Raw genomic sequence first — 21,223 nt, 5'->3', positions numbered from 1 at the left:
TCCTCTAATTCCATTCCCTCCAAGTAAACTTATTAACACGTCTTCTTGTGTGAATTTAACCATGAGGCAAGAAGGCATCAACCCAAGTGTCTAAGCACTTCTCATAATTATTTTTCTCACTCTCAATTAATAAATTGGCAATCTGCTTGATCTCTGAGTGTGATTAATGTGAGTTCATTCCTGCAAGCTGGAGTCACAAAATCAGTTTCTGAAAAACGACCATACTGATTTTACAAAGTATATGTCACCTAGATCTCTGGCAATGAGGAACTCAGTATCTTAAAAATGGATAATTCAAATAGACAGTGAAAAAAAATAGTAATACTACTAGGTATGACTCTGCTTAGGGGTGACATTATGTCAAGAAAAAGCTTAACCCAAGAAAAGAGATCTCAGATATTTGAAGCATCAGGTGTGATGCACAGCAGAGACAGAAAAACTTCGTTTAAAAATATATGGCAAAAAAAACCACACACACAAAAACTATATGGCACCCAACTTCTTTAAGCAGAAAAACCTGCCCTTCTATTAATAGCTTGTTTGTATTTTTATAACACATATCAAAGTATGTGTTAGGTGACTCACTAGATATAGTTCCCATGTAGAAATGAAAAATTAACAATATCTAGGAAAACTAAGCCAGATGTGCACTGTGCTCCTTGAGATTTTCATTAGTTCATAAAATTTTTGTCACTAATAAACCCTTAGTGATTGTGGCATCAGGTTGATAGAATTTAGGGGGGGGAGGCAAACATGATGGAAGATTCATTTTAAGACTGATGATTGTTGACATTGCTCCTTAGAGAGATCTTGATGGTACTTTTCAAATATACCTTGAAACTTCACACACACACACAAACCAGCATTCAGTTACAAGAGGAAGTATTCTTCTAATATAAATACTTTCTACAGTTAAACACTTAAGTCTTTTCTTAAAACCACTTGTCTGCCCCAGTGGGAGTTTTTATTCCATTTTTTTAAGAGTTGGAAATTTAACCTTTTGACTTCAACAACTGTTTGACTTGAAACTACATGAAATATGGATCCAAAATTCTATAGAGACATATAGTGATACAGAATCAGGATCCAACCATCTTTGAAGGAAAACACCTATGAATTAAAGGGAAAAAAAGCAGGAAGCCTTTACATACATTTCTCTAATGCTTTTCATCATTTCTACTCATTTTTTCCTCTTTAGTTTAAAGAAGTATTTAGACATTAATGAAGAGCAGAAAAAGTAACATATAATTCTACATGTTGGTGGGGGGGTGTAGGGGACAGTAAGGAAGAAATAATCTTTTCTATTGCTGATTTTATTTATTGAAAAACACTGAAAATCTCTTTTCAGTCCTGCTCCAAATTCATATACCTCAGCAGACATTGATTAGGAATTCTAAATGGCTTATTAGGATACTATAACAAACATAAATGGCACAAATGTATTTTTTAGGTTATCATAAGGAAATGGAATCAGCTCTCTCATGAAAAAATCATGTCTGATTAACTATATATCTCTTCCTTTAGTATCTTAAAATTCTTTCCTTTTCTCCATTATATAGAGGTATAATTCACTCTCTAAAGTTCCTCTAGCCAGGCACACCTTCATGATTTCCTATATCTCACTTAGCAAGTTTTAACCTCTGACACGATAATAAAACCAACGTCAAAGCAATATTCCAAATCATGAACCTACCAAAATCAAGTGCAGATGGCTGTAACATGATGCTTCTGAAGAAGAAACTGCACTAGCTTTCACTTGCTATGATATCATATTACACGTTCAAGCTATCTGCTTCCTCATCATCACCTTGGCTTTCTTTCTTTTTCGTTTTTTGGCTATTTCTATTTCCTAAGTACTTCTATTGCCTCTCAGATACAGACTTGATCTCATTTTTATACAGCATTGAATTGTCCTCCATTTTTCATACTTCCTTGTATTTTTACTTCTTCTCTAGGATATTGCACTATTTTTTCAGCATTGTCTAGAAATTTAATTCACTTGTCAATTTAATTATATTTTTCACAAGTTGTTAAAGGATAAACTTTAATGATAAAATAATTTTTCTTAATGCCAATAGTACAACAATTCTTTTAAAACCTATATAATGGCAATCACTTATATTCTCTTATCTATAAATCTCCAGCTCTTTTAAATATATATATAATAATCAAACAGCAATTTTTCATGGAAGAGTTTCTGATATTTAAAACAAATTATTTGAATGATAATGGCATATGGGTTGGTAATCTATTACATCGAGACAATCTCCCCTAATCTACTCACATGGAGTTATTAGTAGAAAATCTTACAAATTATCTAATATCAAATTTAGATGTGGGAATGAGTTTGCATCCACATTCTGAACCAATACTGTGAATGTAAAACAACACAGATTTCTATGGCTATAGCATATGTTTTATTAAGACTAAAAGTTAAAATCATGTTAACATAGGTAAGAACAATTTGGTGGATAAGCAATTAAAGTGATATTGGAATTTTTGTCAAACTAATTTAACATTTAAGTGTAATAATGAGCAAGCATTTATGTGTATAATATATATATTTTACAATCTTAGATACATGAAGAAGAGATGTTAAAAGAACATTCATTGAATGATTTCTACTCATTCATTTGACAAATACTTTTTAAGTGCTTACCATGTGCCAGGTACAAGTGCTACAGACAGAGAAGTGAACCAAAGCACCCCCCAAAAATAAAAAAGTACCTGCTTTCATGGAGCTTTTATTTGAATAAGGGAAGACAGACAATAAAAATAATAAACAAATGTATCCATTAGAAGAGAAGTATTTTAGAAAAAATAATAAGAACAGGACCACTGGAAAAGCCAAAGGTGGGAAAAAGATCAGAATTTTAACTGTAACCATATCAATCAGTTACAATATAGATGGAAAGTCCCAAGAGCTAAATTCCATAAAAGATACATCCCAAGAGCTAAATAACCATAAAAGAAAAGTTAGAGAACTTGCTGGAAGGGTCAGATAGCTTTCAAGAGATGGATAAGATACAGAAAGGATGAGAATAGTATAAGCAAAGAGGTGGGAGCCCCAGATGTTAGAGAAGAGGGAGGAGAAGAGTGAATCAATGGTTAATACAGGAACCATTAAAGAGGATGCCAGAGAGAGAGCGCGCACGGGGTCCCACAGAGAGAACTCCGAAACGGCCGGCTGGGTGGTGGGCAGTTAAGAGCCATGGAAGGCACTGAGGCATAGGGATGGCATGTGAAGGCAGTACGTAAGGACAGTGTATCTCACGGTGACACAGAGGATGGTGAGAAAGAAGCTAAGCTGCATCGCCTTGGCTCCTGAGAATACCCAGAAGCACAATAATGTTAAACATTATCCCTAAGTGAATGGATAAAAAGAACACAAGCCTTCAAGTGAAAACCTAGAAACACTTTAGAAAATAATCACTTGTAAGATTATTGCCTGAGTAGTAAAAAACACTAAACCACAAATACTGACCACTAGACCAAGCATTGTTAGAGTAAAACTATAACCACAGTGGGCATCTTTAAGTTAACTACACTACTTACTAGACATCACAGAAGAAACTACCCAGGAAAAGTAAACTAGTATGTGACTCTTGAAAATGAAGATGTATAAGCTGTAAACTCAGAGTATGACCATCAGTGGACACGTAAAATATGAACCAATATTCATCTCATGAGTCTGGAGATCTGTGACATTTTGCCTTTAATTTCCAAGAGTCATGGTCTTATCATGAAGAGATCTTTTTCCCTGATGACTACAGCCTGTTCATTTGAAAAGTTAAAATCAAACTGATCAAGGTTTTTAAAATCATACATTTTATTTCTTTAAAGTCTTCTATTATTTAAAACTCTAAGAGAGCTAGTCACCTTACTCAACAATCCTCCAAGTAGAAACACTTTGCTGTTAATGTGTCTGAATATTTGCAAATTAAATTGATAGAGATCAAAAGGATGTTTCTATAATTTTCAATCACTCTGCTATGTACATCTCCAAATTATACCTCAAAAAAATAATTTTATCTTAGGTAATTATATTAATGTCATGGGTAATATCCTAATACAGAGAAATAATTTTTAACAGTCATGAATACTGATTTAATTATTTTCAGGGACAAGCATATATATCACTATGTAGATATGACAGTGTCAGTACAAAGATGGACTTACGAGGGGAGAAAACAATGGTAGGGACAGTAACATCAGAAACTGACCTCTTTAACTGATGATATCTTAATCAGGTAAAATACTTTCAAACTGTTATTTGTATTTACTGAACCCTGAAACAACAAGCTTTACTTTTAAACATATATATGCATTTTGACTATATAGCCAAAAATAAATATGAAAAATGTGAAATTTTATCTGACATTGTGATTAGGAAAGGGCTTTATAAGTATAAAGACTATGGAAAAATCCATAAAGAGAAAGGTGGACACATTTGACAGATATAAATTTAGACAGAACTTTAAACTTCTACAATCATATACAAAATAATGGATCCCAAATCACGTACAGCATCATATACAAACATTAGCTCAAAATGAATCGTAGACCTCAAATGTAAAAAGCAAAAGTTATACAACATCTGTAAGAAAACATAGACAAAGAATTTTGTGATTTTGAGCTAAACAAGAATTTCTTAGAGAACACAAAAACCATGAGCCCTAAAAGAAAAATAAATGGATTTAATTAAAATTTAAAACTTCTGCTCTTTGAAAGACAGTTAAGAAAATGAAACAAGACGTAGGCTGAAAACACTTGCAAAATATCTATCTGATTAATGACTAAAGTTAAAAACATATTTAAAAATTCACAATGCAATTTTAAGAAAACAACCCCATGAAAAATGGACAGGAGATTTGAACAGACACTCTCAAGAAGATACACAGATGGTAATGTGTGCATGCTAAGTCGCTTCAGTCGCGTCCAACTCTGTTCGACCCTAGGGACTGTAGCCCGCCAGGCTCCTCTGTCCATGGGATTCTCCAGGCAAGAACACCGGAGTGGGTTGCCATGCCCTCCTCCAGGGGATCTTCCCGACCCAGGGAGTGAACCCGCCTCTCTTATGTCTCCTGCACTGGCACGTGGGTTCTTTATCACTAGCGCTGCCTGGGAAGCCCCACAGATGGCGAACAAGCACATAAAAAGTTATCCAACATCATTTGCCACTGCTGCTTCTCCTGCTGCTAAGTCGCTTCAGTCGTGTCTGACTCTGTGCGACCCCACAGACGGCAGCCCACCAGGCTCCCCCGTCCCTGGGATTCTCCAGGCAAGAGCACTGAAGTGCGTTGCCATTTCCTTCTCCAATGCATGCAAGTGAAACGTGAAAGTAAAGTCGCTCAGCTAAACACCTATAAAAAGTTAAAGTGTTAGTCACTCAGTCATGTCCAATTCTCTGTGACCACGTGGACTGTACCAACCAGGCTCTGTCCATGGACTTTTCCAGGCAAGAACACTGGAGAGGGTAGCCATTCCCTTCTCCAGGGGATCTTCCCGACCCAGGGATGGAAGCCGGGTCTCCTGCACTGCAGGCAGGTGCTTTCCCACTGGAGCCACCAGACAGGCCCGTGCATCTACGAGAATGGTTGGTATAAAAGTGCTGCCAGTACCAAGGACCGGCCAGCAAATAAAGCAACTAGATTCCTCAAGCATTCCAGTAGAAATGTAAAGTGGCATAATCACTTGGAAAATGACTTCATATATTAAACACATGCAGTCATCCCTCAGTATCTGCAGGGAGCTGGTTCCAGAAACCCCATGGATGCCATAATCCACAGACACTTGAGTCCCCTTCTATAAAATGATGTTGTACTTGCATGTAACTATGTATATCCTCCCATATACTTTAATTCATCTCTGTCTCTCTCTCTCTACTTGCTAAGGTGTGTCTGACTCTTGCGACCCCATGGACTGTAGCCTGCCAGGCTCCTCTGTCCGTTGGATTCTCCAGGCAAGAATGCTGGAGTGGGTTGCCGTTTCCTTCTCCAGGGGATCTTCCCGACCCAAGAATCCAACCCAGGTCTCCTGCATTGCAGGCAGATTATTTACCAACTGAGCTATGAGGGAAGCCCAATGCATCTCTAGATTACATAAAATCCTTGTTACAATGTAAATGTTATGTAAATAGTTGCTGATACAGCAAATTTGTTTTCCTTTTTGGAACTTCCTGGAATCTTTTTTTTCCCTGAATATTTTTTATCTAATTTGGTTGAATTTTTGGATGTGGAAGGTGAGGATATTGAGGGCTAACTAAACTACAATTATAATAGTTTTTAAGAAGTTAGTTTTTAACACAATGTTCCCACAGAATAAGTTGTATATTGTAAGGTACTTTTCTAAGGCAGCTTCTGATACATTTACAAACTGAATCTAGAATCTCATATGCTACTTTTAAAAAACACCTACATTGGTAGATAACCAAACAAAATCCAGTGTTCTTTAGAGTTGCAATAAAAAAAAAAAGAGCTTTTTTTTAGTATTTGGAAGTGCTAATCTTCTATTTGAAGTTTTATAGTTAAAATAAGTGGTCTTTAAACTCCGTGGGGCCAAATTATCATTTAGGGGTGATTAAAAATCAGGTTGCCTTGAGAAATACACTACGATGCCATTTAAATCCAGGAATTTTACACTTCTTGATGCCAAGACAGTGGACTTAGTTAGATTAATTTAGTTAGTTCTAAAACCTAGTCCAGAGCCTAGCACACAGTAGGAAGTCCACCATTTATTAATTTGCACTAATAAATAAGGTCACACAATGACATGCAGTGAATTGAGCTTTTAAAAAAGCTTGATTTCTTAATTCCAAATGACATTCTACCATTTCTAACAACACATTGATTTCTAAAAGTGCTAAATGCTTACTTGGAAACCTGAGTCCACAATGGAGCTTAGATATGTAACTTTGCTGTCATCCTAAAGACCAGTAGTTAAAGAGAAGATTTTTTTTGGTTGGTAGAATCCACAAGTTTAAACAGTTTATGCATCTTTGCTTCTTTGTCCATGTGCAGATTTGTTGTGGCAAGGCAGTGAGATCTGAGTCAAAGAGGTATATGAAGAATGGAAAATTATTACCTCATCCCCTTGCCCTGTCTTGGGACTTGATATTCTCACCTTAAGAATCTGTAATGCTGATGAAGACAGGAAACTTAACTGTTTGACTCACCGCACTATCATCCACAGATTCCCCAAATATTAGCTTAATAACGTATAACTAAGTTAATCATGGTAAATTTTTAGCTTGGAGAAACAAAAGCAAAGAAATGAGAACTATCCACCACATTATCATCATTTAGTATTAATAGGTAGTGGGTATCTCTTACTAATGGCTATAGACTAAACAGTTCTGTAGTTAGGCTGAATTTAAATCAAGGATAGTCCTGCTTTTAACCAACTATTAAGATCCTGTTTCTTAAGGGCCCTTTACAAATATTCCCCCAATTTATATTTATTTACTTTTACCTAAATCTATATAGCAGCAAATACTTTTCCAGTTTGGAAATGATGACATTTTAATAATTAATAAAAATAAAAATGAAAGTACATGGCATTTGTTAAAGGGTAATAAAATAACTTCAGTCAATTGGCTAGTTCTACACCAGTAGATTTCTTTAAATAGTAATGAAATCATTCTTTTAAAAAAAATCCATCATTATTAAAAAAAAAAAAAAAGTTGCCTCAGCCTCCACCAAAATTAGATTTGTAAGTTGCTGGTCATTCCTATAATTAAATCTGTGTCACAAATTTGCAAGAAAAATGGTCACTGCGACTAATGCATTTACTTGCTACACAAGTCCTGTCAGACTGCATAGAGCATTATACTGCTATAATGGAGTAGGTAAGGATTCTATACATTTTTATGAAGTAACAAAGACCATTTTTTATTTACAATGACTGTTACTTCAGATAAAAGTTTGTTTGAGAAATGAATGCAAAGAGAGCTATCACAGGGTTTTCCTTACTCAAGCAATATAGCATACTTTTACCTCTACAGATACGCTTGGCACACAGGCATACTGCTTTTCTAGACAAGTGTCAGGTAGAAAATACTATAATGAGAGAAACGTGAACATGGTCATGTTGCCAGAGTCCCTGATTCTGCTCATTTCCTCATCTGACCTCCCCAAATGGTTTTAAGTCACCTCTTTGCTGAAATGATTGAGAAATGACCCTAGAGAGCAGTGCTTCCACGGTCTTAGAAAAGTGTTGCCCAAAGTGGAAGTCAAAGCAAGATGACTTAAAGAACTCACAGAGAATTAGTGATAAAACTTCCTTTATAAAAAATCTTTTTCAATCCTTCATATTGCAGGAAGAGATAGTTCTTGGTTTGGTACTGATGCTAATTTTACTTCTTATCAGAAGCAGAACAGGCCATTCATTGGACTCATAGTCTTGTGTAGACAGTAGAATACAAATTTCTAATAGCTGTTTTCCATTCCATTTAATTTCAGCTACCTTCTGCTCACAACAAGATTAGCTTTTATTTGCTGAGTGATGTAGATTTGGGCTTTAAAATAAATTTAAATTTTAAAAGTCAGTTTTATTTAATTGATAATACAAATAATATGTTGACATGTGAAGTCATAAGGGTGCCTGAAACTTGGAAATATTGTCTTGAAAGCAATTCATGTCTTCCTTCTTGTCTTAATGTTTGTTACTTACTTTTCACATATTTATGTTTTATTTATTTGCTCCAGTATCTAGAAAAGTGCCTTGAATCTAATTGACTCTGAGTATATATGGGTTAATTTTATACGTTATTTTCCTATTTTGTGCCATACTGCTAATTGAATCAATGGTACTTTTTAAAGAGAAAGTAGTCTGGTCTCAGCAATCCAGCTTCATCGTGTCCATTTACTCAAGGAGGTAAACAAATGAAACATATAACATGATGATGAATTTTGTTTTATAAAGGTAGAAACCAGCTTCCTATTGTCTAAATACAGTTCATAAGTTATTTAAAGCCCAGGATGGGTTGTTTAAAGTTATTTAAAACCCAGGATGGGTTGTTTAAAGTTATTTAAAGCCCAGGATGGGTTTTATCAAGTCCTTAGGAATAAAATGATAAACTTGAAATAGCATCCTCTAAAGTAGTACTTACATCCAGTAGTCAGGTATGGATGTGAGAGTTGGACCATAAAGAAAGCTGAGCACTTAAGTACTGATGCTTTTGAACTGTGGCGTTGGAGAAGACTCTTGAGAGTCCCTTGGACTGCAAGGAGACCAAACCAGTCAATCCTAAAGGAAATCAGTCCCGAACACACATTGGAAGGTCTGATGCTGAGGCTGAAGCTCCAATACTTTGGCCACCTGATGGGAAGAACTGATTCATTGGAAAAGACCCTGATGCTGGGAAAGACTGAAAGCAGGAAGAGAAGGGGCCAACAGAGGATGAGATGGTTGGATGGCATCACCAACTTGATGGACCTGAGTTTGAGCAAGCTCTAGGAGTTGGTGATGGACTGGGATGCCCGGCACGCTGCAGTCCATGGGGTCACAAAGAGTTGGACATGATTGAGTGACTGAACTGAACTAAGGTAGTACTGAATATTGCTCAAAATTTCAGTTGCTTGCATTATTCAGTATCATGCATTATAAACAAGTCATGAATTTTTTGGAGAAACTAAGATCTAAACTGAATGACTCGGGTTGCTTAAGATTTTATAAAAAAATTAAGGAAAAAAATCAGCCATAGTTTTCAGTATTGCACAAAATGAGTATTCCATAAACATAAACTAAGTTAAAAATCGACATTCTAGATTTAGGTGAAAGGAAAACCAAGTTAACAATTAAGTCTTGTATGGTACCACTCTTAACCTTCTTCATTAATATTTGAGGTTCTTGATCTGATTTTTAAAAAGCAGTGTTGCACAACAATCAATGAGTAACAAAGTTAATGTGCTTCCTCTCTAATTATTTGGTGTGTGGCTGAGCACATTTTTGTACAAGAAAGGAAAAATAAAGGGGATAAACATGTATCTCATGTTATTAAAACACAGCGTTTACGTTTGAGACTTTTCTTCTTTAGGCAACTATAATAATAGTATCAGTTAATTCTTAAAGTTTTCTACAAGGATGGGCAGTCAAAGCCAATTAACCAAAGCAAAGAGGGAAGACAGAACAGTTGACTAAGGGAAGAATATGTGCTGGTTAGTTCTTCAGCTCAAGGTACGTAGTTTCTTTTAACCTGTGGTCTAGCATAAAAAGAAATACAATTATTCGTCTTACAATAACTTCTGCTGGTTACAGCAACGGCTATTTCAAAGGAGAATTATGTAAAAGAAACCTATTTCCTGATATTTTATATGAGATTTAGAAAGTACATAGTGATTCTTAAATATCTCTATTAGACTAGGTGTTATCAATTCACAAATGTGACTTAATTTTGCTTAGGACTCTTTGCTGCCATTTCAGAACTCCTTAAGTTCATGTTGCCATGAATTGCTATAATGTTGTATAACATACTTGTTAGAAACTCAGTTTGGCATATTGACTTTGTTACTCACTAGGGTTTCCCTTTGGAGAAGGAAATGGCAACCCACTCCAGTATTCTTGCCTAGAGAATCCCATGGACAGAGGAGCCTGGTAGGCTGCCGTCTATGGGGTTGCAGAGTCGGACACGACTGAAGCGACTTAGCATGATGCATGCACTGGAGAAGGAAATGGCAACCCACTCCAGTGTTCTTGCCTGGAGAATCCCAGGGACGGAGGAGCCTGGTGGGCTGCCGTCTATGGGGTCGCAGAGTCGGACACGACTGAAGCGACTTAGCATGATGCATGCATTGGAGAAGGAAATGGCAACCCACTCCAGTGCTCTTGCCTGGAGAATCCCAGGGATGGGGGAGCCTGGTGGGCTGCCGTCTATGGGGTCGCGGGGTCGGACACGACTGAAGCAACTTAGCATGATGCATGCATTGGAGAAGGAAATGGCAACCCAGTCCAGTGTTCTTGCCTGGAGAATCCCAGGGACGGAGGAGCCTGGTGGGCTGCCGTCTATGGGGTCACAGGGTCGGACACGACTGAAGTGACCCGGCAGCAGCTGCAGCAGCAGCAGGGTTTCCCTTTAAGATCAGGAGCTACCAGAAATAATAAAATAGACTGAGGGATCTAAAAAGAAGGACTTCTGCTTTTTCCTTTTAAACTTTAACTTCTAATTCTTGAAGACATGGAAACACCAAAAGTAGCCTCCAAACCAAAAATAATAAAATAGACTGAGGGATCTAAAAAGAAAGACGTCTACTTTTTCCTTTTAAACTTTCCTTTTAAACTTCTAATTCTTGAAGACATGGAAACACTAAAAGTAGCCTCCAAACCAAAAATGCTAACGGTTTAACAAATCATGTGATCTTTTTGTTTCCACACAGCTGACTCTTTTAAAGAAATGATTCTTTAACTGGAATTTTTCAAAAAGTTGCCAATATCTAAATCTATTTTTTTTCATCTTTCTTTTGATGAGGAAGTAATATATGAAATGGTTGGACTTGAAATACATGGCTTGACAAAGAAATATATTTACATATATACATATGAAATTTCATAACATTTTCATTATTCAGGGTGGTTAACTATCAAATTTTATTAAAGTCTCATCAAGAGGGAAATCTCAGTACACTTATTATGCTCCACAATTATTGTAAACCAAACAATTTAAACGAGGGGAGTAGATAATAACATTAACTTCTCAACTTAAAGCAATCCTCTGTGGCACAATTTTAAAATATTCTCTTGGTCTGAAATTTATGTAAATTGAATTCATCTATCATTAGTTATTACCAGCCTAGCTACATTTTAAAAACAAAGTTTTCTGTAACAATTAGTTCTTTAAAAACAGTGTTTTAATTAGACCTGGGACATTATTAGACTAGCTATAATAAACATGTACAGTAGTTTATTTGGTATATCTAGATGTCTGAAGGGCTTCCCTGATGGCTCAGTAGGTAAAGAATCTGCCTGCAATGCAGGAGACACGGGAGATGCCAGTTCAATCCCTGGGTCGGGAAAACGCCCTCGAGAAGGGAATGGCTGCCCTCTCCAGTATTCTTGCCTGGAAAATCCCATGGACAGAGAAGCCTCGTGGGCTACAGTCTAAACGGTAGCAAAGAGTCAGACATGACGAGCTTCTAAGCATGTACACACAATAATCAACAAGGATGCCCAAAGAGTTCTTTCTTCAAGAATTCATCTCATAAAAGCCTTTCATTCAAAGTTTTAATGTAATCTGAAACAGCCTTCTCAGACTCTATGTTGCAAATACAAAAGAAATAGTCACTCAAAACCAGAGAATAATCACTGAATCAGTATTTCAGAATTATAGGACTTGGTCACGGATAACCTGTTTCTTCATTTTATGAATGTCCATGGTCATGTACCAACAATCCACGCTAGAACTTGGACAAAACCTAGACCAGTTATTTCTACTACATCATTCAAGCATTTTATATAGATTATCCCATTTAATCCTTACCTCAACTATATAGTTTACCATTACCTCATTTTATACATAGGGAAGGTTTTGTGGTTAGAATAGTATTCAGTCAAGAAAGGATTTAAAATCCAGACCGTCTGACTCAAGAATCCATGCTACTATCCATAATCCTAAATTTTAAGGAGAGATGGATGTTTTTCATATGTAAGAAAATATTCTAAAAAACACCCTAACAAATACCACCCTTTAGGAGTAACAAAATAAAACATGAAGGCCATAGTTTGGAATTTTCTTCCTCTGAAATAAATCCTTTTTCCAAGCCTAACTCAAGCACCAGCTTCTCCCTGAAGCCATCTCATGTTATTCAATGGAGCTTAATCTCTTAATTGAAACACTTGAGAAGTGTTGTACACTGCTCTTTTGCAGAAATGACTAGCTGTCTCTTGTACATTCTTTCTTCTGAGTTAAAGAAATCCAATTTATAGCCCTTAGCAAATTGCCACATGTCCCAACCTCTCCAGTAGCTAGGTATGACCATAAGGCTAAGTTCTACAATAAGATATTACTACAAGTATGGTGTTGGAATTCTAGGAATGCTGTTTAAAGAAAGCAGACTTAGGTTTGGGGAGAGCTCTTTCGTGCTTTCCCAAGGTAAGGCCCTTGCTATTCAGGCTGGAGCCCCAGCAGCTATCTTGGACCATGAGGCTGTGTATCCTGGAGGAGAAAGCTCTTTCTGACCATGAAGCTCCCATACCACACTTGGACAGCCTCTTTCCAAATTTTACATAATAGAGAAACAAACTTTTATCTTGTCCAAGTCACTATCATCTTTTTATCAGGTAAATAAGCTGAATCTAACTAACTGATTGAAGTTCTAACTGATTTAGTTCAGACTTGCATATAGTTCATAAGGTTTGTTGTAACTGAAAAGTCAAAGTGAAGTCACTGTCGTGTCCGACTCTTTGTGACCCCGTGGACTGCAGCCTACCAGGCTCCTCCATCCATGGGATTTTCCAGGCAAGAATTCTGGAGTGGATTGCCGTTTCCTTCTCCAGGGGATCTTCCCGACCCAGGGATCGAACCCGGGTCTCCCACATCGTAGGCAGATGCTTTACCATCTGAGCCACCAGAGAAGAACAAGTGGAAACAGAATGATTTCTCTGATGATGCTGGAACAAAACATCTCCAATCCTAACTCTTATTCTCAACCTTTCTGGTAAGTTTCAGCTTTGGAAAGGAGAAAGGACTGGGAGGAAAAAAATGGAATCACTTCTGCCTCTCTGCCACTGCTCACACCTTTTCCTCTCCTTTCTTCTTTACTAGCTAAGTCCTATCACATTTCAAGGTCCAACAGCAAAACTGTTTCTGTCCAACCTTTCAACCCAGAGTTCATATCTGATGATCACGTATCATCTAGTAACATCTTTTGTTTGATTTCTTAGCTTTTTGTATTACTTCTTCTGTGTTACTGCCATAGAAGAGTGGGATAATGTCATATTTTTTTGCAACTCTACATTTATCAGAAAACTACCTCTGTGTGTAAGAGATCAATGAATACTTCTGATTGACTCATCAATGTAAAAAGGTGAAGAGACGAAAAAGAGCAAAAGACTAAGGGGTGAGAATGCATGACTTTTTAAAAATGAAAGAGCATAACAGGAATCCAAAAGAATCCCTAGAACAAGTTTGACTTCACTGGATTTTATGAAAGAATTTGACCTGGTGGAACAAATATCATGATACATTTATTGTTCATACAGTCAATGCACAGCTCAGACTGTACTTAGTGAGCTTGTCCTCCAACTGAGGGACTTCATTTTGCTTTAGTTACTCAGACAATTGCCTCAAAGTTATTTTCTCACTTACACTAGGCATTTGAAAGAGTAAGAGATCCAGCATAAGAAACCATGTTTTGATAGTGGATATATATGAATCCAACCATATTAAAAAAAAATCTGGCTTCCAACAAGGACATATCTTACAGACAGTATATTATCAATTGTGACAACATTTAGAAAATAATACTTGGATACATGAAATAATGACCACAAAATATTACTGAGTCTAAAATAAGAGGCTCCAAAGATCATTTTCATTAAGTAGACTCTATTATCTCTCTTCTAAAACCCAATAATAAGAATACACCATGGAGAATAACATTACTATTTCTTTAATAATAAGATAGAATCTAAGCATCTATTTCACAGGTCCATCACTAAAAGCTCTGTAACATTGGGACATTACAAGTTATACAGCACTGTGCAGAATTAACACCATGTAACAATATGTTTTAAAGCTTCAACTACATTTAAAAACATAAAATAACAAGTGACATAAAGAACATTTTAAACAGAGGTAATTGATATTTTGCTTAGACTCATGAACTAGCTTATATACCTCACTGATTTCACGCTCAATTCTTTGTAAATCACTGTACCACATACCTATTAATGAGCTATATATCTAAAAATACAATATTCTAATTTGTTTTCATGAATTTTGAGCAAAGTTTTAGGGAGGTTATAAATAAAACCCTCAACTGACAGAAAACTCAGTTTCTTTCTCAGCCTTCCATTACACAAACAAAATCTTTGTTATATCATCTGCTTCAGAGATAATGATTTTAAAATGCTACAACAGAGTTGTCCTTATAATTACAATATTTCTACTTATGAAAAATGAACTATTTTAATCTTTTTATATACAATGTATAGTTCACATGTCAAAAATACTGTATTTTCTTGCAAATTATTCACTAGTTATTTCCTCATTTCAAATTTTCACATAGATTTCTCAGAAGTATCTAAGACAGTAGCTTCTTTGACAGTGAAATGTACAAAATAAATGACATGTCCACAAGTAAATTAGCATTCCCTTTCTGACCAGCTGGATCATGCTTCCTTTTCAAAATCCTCAGTTCCACTGATACAAAATAATAATAATCTAAAAGACCTCATTAAATGATCAATATATTGACAAAACCTCTATAAGGAGACACATAGTGTTCTAATTGATTCCTTGAATCCATTAAATGGAATATTAAACCCAAGACTCCAAATTATATTGTAAGAGAACATTTCTTTTACTTATTAACTAATTTTCTTTACAGTGGAGAATGATACATGACAGGATTCAAGAACTTTTATATTTAACCAAATAATAAAAAAAAAGTCCAATTTTCACTAAATCTTTCATATAAACATCACAATAAAAGTTATAAAAGACAAATTAAATCATGTTTACTTACCAAAAAACTTCCAAAGGCTGAATTAAATATTGCAGCTGCCTATAGAGAAAATAAATGGGGGAAAAACTCACTGAAAGTAAATAGGAAAAGGAAAAGCAAAAACTATCATTCTCCCACCCCCTCAATATTCAAAACCTTAAAACACTGACTCTGCAAAGCAAAGTTAGTCACTGCTTACAATAATTGCCAATGTCTTGTCATTTACTGAGATGGATGAACTACAGCTTAGGAATTCATAAATAATGGGTCTCAAAAGCAAGCAAAAAAGGCTTGCCATGAGATGCTTTGAACCTATATGACAGTACTAAAGAACCATCACCAATAGCAAATCAAAGCCTTACTGTTATTGATTTTGCTACTTTAGACTTAAAACAGTCACAGGTTGATTTGTTCACCCAAAAAAAGAAAGAAAGAAAAAAAAAGAAGCAAAAGCAAAGAAAGGAAGGAAGAAAGAAAAGAAAGAAAGAAAATTCAAATTATTGGGAAAAGGAATACCAGAATTGTAAAGCAAACAAACATGAACTACTCTTCATCAGAAAGCATAAGTCCTATGAGCTACACTCACAAAGTGAGATCTGCAGTTCTCATACAACACACATTAGAAATGTGAGCAGTTGTTAAGCCCATGGAAGTTATTGCTACACCATTAATTCTAAAGTAGAAACAAGCAAGAAAAACTTCCATTTGGTGTTCAAAATTTGAAGAAGAAATATTTGACTTTCTGCTTACCTACATATCCCGGGAATACATAGTAGATACACTAAAGTTCTTAGCTTTAAATAAATCACTATATTCCATGAAGCTATACCTGAATTCGGAAAGCTTCTCACGTGACTCCAAAAAGAAAAAAACTCATATAATATCCAATTTGATGGGGGAGAAAAGGAGAGAAAGAAAAAATAATAATAGGCAGAAGGAGGGGGTAGAGAAAGCCCACTGACATCTCCTGTAGATCCAGAGCAGAATTAAATTAATCATCACGGACATTAGCAGCCACATTGTAGTAAGAAGAGGATGTCAGTTTAGCCAAGTTTGAATAAGGTCCAAAGCCAAGCTAAGAGATGTAGCTGAAAATGCCTTCTGCTCCATAAGAGAATGCAATGAGAGTGCATGGGTAATGAGATCCTTGGCTCCAGAGAGCTTAACGCTCCTATTCAAGCTCATAATTAATTCAAAGCTTTGATAATTTCATTAGATTTCTCCTTTGCTGGCCTTATCAATAAAAGATGGCACTGGACCACTGCTCCTCTGTGGCATCAACACAGGCACGGCTACAGACCAGGGAAACCTCTGCTCCCTGGCAGGGACAATGGCATATGGTCTTCTGTGTTATACAGGGAGCGGAGGAAAAAAAAGATTCGGCTAAATAAAACATCACAGATGACAAAGGTAAACTATAGTAACATGCTTAACGCAGCTTCCTGGAATCCCACTATGGATGATTCAGGGAAAAGTTTTATGTGTGGAGAAAAATAAGTGAAAGTGAATAAACAAATGAGTTGTGGGGACATCAATAGGGAACTCTGCCTTCCTTTCTAAAAAAATGCACCTTTCCCACAATGTTTATTTCCAGACTCTTATGCTTAGAACCAATTTCTATTTTTAGTAAATGAATCAAGTATTCTCATTTGGATTCTTCTTCTTTCAAATTTTTTCTTTTCAGTGCCTTTTGCCAGTATTATACTAGGATCACTAATGGTTTTTCTCCAGCTTTACAAAAAACACATGGAACATCAGAAGGAAGAAGACTCAGAAGTCAAAGTAAAATAGGTATCAACTATGACTCATCAGATCAAATTGCCATACTGCCACTTCATCCTGTTCTTTTAACCCAAACCCAAGCAATATATTTTACGTGGACTGACTATATTCCTACATTTTATAAAATGATGGTGATGACAGTGATGAGATATCTTAGGTATCCAAAGATGCTGCAGGCCATCTTCTTCTTAGCTGTTTTCCTGACAGTGATGATGGATTTGAAATCATTCACCATGCAGTGGGCTCTGATAACCATTGGTGATACAGCTGACTAAGGTTTCAGGTAAATAGAGAGCTTTTAATTGATATATAAAGACATGCATATCCCTTGACTTAAAGAGGAATTCCCAGTTCCTCAGCATGAAGTGCAAAGCCCTCCATGAACATGTCTCCATCCGTCTCATTAATGCTTCAAAATTTATATTCTGACAGCACCAAACCACCTGTGATTCCCTGCACTCATGCTGTTTCTTACCTCTTTGCTCTTCGGCCTGGAATGCCTTTCTGCCTTCCTCGACCCTGGGAACTCCCATTTATCTTAGTGACTCAGCTTAGGCACTGTCACTCCAAGAAGCTTCCAGTTACCTCCTCCAACACACATACATCCACACTTCTAGGTGGCCTGAGTGTCCCCATGCTTGCTGCCACAGCATCCTACAATTCAACTCAGTTCTGACACAATCTACCTGGAAATAGCATCAGATTCCCCAGGTTAAGGATTTAGGACCATAAGACTGTCCCCATTTCAGATGTCAATCAAAAGTCAAGGTTATCACCTGTGCTTCTGACCAACTGGTTTTAAATCAGAGCTTTCCATGACCAGTCCAGTCTATTTTTGCAGCTCACAAAACTCAGGAAACCAACTTACTCACTACATTACTGCTTTATATTATATTATAGAATTATTTTATATCATAAAAGACCATAACTCAGGAACAGCCAGAGTGCAAGGTATGGGGACAGGGAGCTGCCATGCCCTCTGATCACACTCCTCTCTCCTCGTGTCCCGTGCTCACCAACTCAGAAGCTCTCAGAACCCATCCTTTAGTTTTCTATGGAGGCTCCGTTACAAAGCATGATTGATTTAAACATTGGCCTTGGTGACTGAACCAAATAGTTCAATGAACCGATTCATCAGTGCCTGAATCGACTGGCGAGTTCAATGACTGAACTCCAGCCCCACTCCCCACCCCAAGAGGTCCAACCTTCTCATCTCTGATCCTCTGGCAACCAGTCTCAGGTTAACTAGGGGTTTTCCAGAAGTCTCCTAGTTAGCATAACAAAAGACACCTTTCCAACTCTCTTCACTTAAGAAATCCAAGCGTTTTAGGAGCTCTGTGCCAGGAATTTGTATTACGTATTTCTTATTGTAATCATGAGGTGAAGTCGCTCAGTCCTGTCCGGACTCTTTGTGACCCCCATGGACTGTAGCCCACCAGGCTCCTCCATCCGTGGAATTTTCCGGGCAAGAATACTGGAGTGGGTTGCCATTTCCTTCTTCAAGGAATCTTCCCAACCCAGGGATTGAACTCTGGTCTCCCCCACTGCAGGCAGACTCCTTACCATCTGAGCCACAAGGGAATCCCTAAATGTAATCATACCACATTCCTATTGTGTAAATGTATAGGTACACACACACACAGATAAGAATAAAAAACACTTTTTTCTAAAGGGATTACAAAAAAACCCTTCTTAACTATTGTTAAATTGGAGGGGAATTGGGTGGGGGTCATTTTTTTCATTTTGTTCTGTCCCCCTCCCCTTTTTTTTTCAACATTTTAAATTTCTATTTCTGAGCAAGAAGATGCTGAGCCATTTAATGTTTGCATTTAAAATCTCTTTGTGTTAAAAAAATGTAATACATGTTTTATTTTTAAATAAGATTTCAATCTCTAGTTTGCACAAGAATGATATCTCTGCTGCCTGACACGCTGGAGGCTGAGAACTCTCTAGAACACAAGTCACTGGGCTGGGTGTATGAGAAGCCACAGGATGGACAGAAGCCATCTTCTACGTGTATCTGCAGCATGTAAATACTTGGTTTTGAAAATAAACCAAAAATGCGCTTTCATTTTTATATTAAAACAAACATGGCTACGTACGAATTTCATGTCCTAAGATCAAACATGAGCCACCAATTTGTTCTGAAAGGAGGATCCTCCAGGATATATGACTAGACTCTCTATTAGGATATGAGTTTTCTGGAAGCCATACTGGGGAGGGTCTGCTTATTTTTAAACAGAGGATTTCATTTATTATCTCATTTGCTAAAATCAACTTAATTACTCATTCCCCCTCTAGAACGTTTCATCACAAGAAGAATTTTGCCTAATACATACAAGATTGTCTCATCACTGACTAAAACAGCATCTGACTTGTAGTAAATCCAATAAATATTACTGAATCAAAGAATGAATGAATAATTCTTATGTCAACTAAATGCCCTGAACAGTAACATTTTCAATATTAACTCAGCCAACCCCATGTGCCAAGTATATACCTTGATGTAATCATGTTTGATGGATAATTTGACCAATGCTAAATTAAAAAGGTCGAATTGAGGTGGGGTTTTTTTAGGTGGTTTTTTAACACTGAGTAGATTGACTTCCTTTATATTACACATTTTTAGATAATATATTGCTTTTAGTATCATATTTACTTGCTATATGGTATTTTACTAATGTTTAATATATATTATTTCATGTATTAAATTATTTTGGAAAGTTGAGCAAGTTTAATAACAAATTAATGTCTTCATAACGTACTTGGAATTACTTAAAATAAAAAGGTAAATTAAAAAAGGCGGGGAGCTTCCCTGGTGGAAGTGGATAGGATTGCGCCTGCCAATGCATGGGACATGGGTTCGATCCCTGGCCCAGAAGATTCCACATGCTTTAGAGCAATTAAGCCCATGCTCCACAACTAGTGAAGCCCAAGGGCTCTAGGGCCCAGAAGCTGCAACTATTGAAGCCCAAACACCCTAGAGCCGCACACGGAAAATACTAAATCTGAGTGTGGCAACTACTGAAGCCCACGCATCTGGAGCCTGTGCTTTACGACAAGAAAAGCCAAAGCAATGAGAAGCCCACACACTGCAATGAAGAGTAGCCTCCACTCACTGCAATTGGAGAAAGCCTGGGCGCCGAAACTAAGACCCAGGGTACCAAAAATAAATAAAAATTCTTTAAAAGAGAAGGAAACAAGGACTTTCCTAGTGGACCAGTGGTTAAGACTCTGTGCTTCCAATGCTGAGGGCGTGGGTTCAATCCCTCGTCAGGGCGCTAAGATCCTGCATGTCACACGGCATGGCCAAAAAAAACAAAAGAAAAGAAAATAGTAGCTTTAAAAAAAATAACAACAGGAAAAAAAAAATGAACAGCATGGGAACAGAGAGTTTTCTAATTCAGGAAAACAAGCATTTCCATTGCTGAATGCCTTTAAATATTATGCAGTCCTACCTGACAGTAAGCCCGAAACTTCACCTTCTGTAACTGCTGTGCGCTGACCATGTTCCATGCTCTGGGGTTACATAACCATGTGGTCCCTTTATATTTGGCCATTCCAAACATATGACACTGCTGAGTCCTACCCAACTCTGCTCCTCATAAAACTGTATCACAATTTTCATAATTCTGGAACAATACGTCTCTTTTTCTTTCCCTCATCAGTCTACTAAATTAAAAAAAATGAGATCCAGTGTTTACAGTGAGTATGAATGATCTGTTGCAACTAATTTATGAAACTTCCTAAATTAATTTGGTGTTTGCTGTTGCATAACCTGC

At 36.7% G+C, this 21,223-nt stretch overlaps 1 protein-coding gene across 3 annotated transcripts in view; it reads right to left on the bottom strand.

The window, feature by feature from the left end:
* The window catches only part of SLC10A7 (solute carrier family 10 member 7), a 292,638-nt gene that overhangs the window by 180,075 nt on the left and 91,340 nt on the right, over positions 1 to 21,223 (bottom strand). For 2 of the 3 annotated variants that reach the window (XM_020901268.2, XM_070474788.1), the window contains exon 5: positions 15,681 to 15,719. The exons of the other annotated variant lie outside the window; for it this stretch is intronic. In XM_020901268.2, coding sequence (XP_020756927.1) covers positions 15,681 to 15,719 — 39 coding nt within the window. The remainder of the gene's footprint in view (positions 1 to 15,680; positions 15,720 to 21,223) is intronic. 3 annotated transcript variants of the gene reach the window in all.

The sequence above is a fragment of the Odocoileus virginianus genome, chromosome 12 (assembly GCF_023699985.2).
Source record: "Odocoileus virginianus isolate 20LAN1187 ecotype Illinois chromosome 12, Ovbor_1.2, whole genome shotgun sequence".
NCBI lineage: Eukaryota > Metazoa > Chordata > Mammalia > Artiodactyla > Cervidae > Odocoileus > Odocoileus virginianus.
Note: the sequence above shows the minus strand (reverse complement) of the source record. Positions and strands in the feature narration are given on the sequence as shown.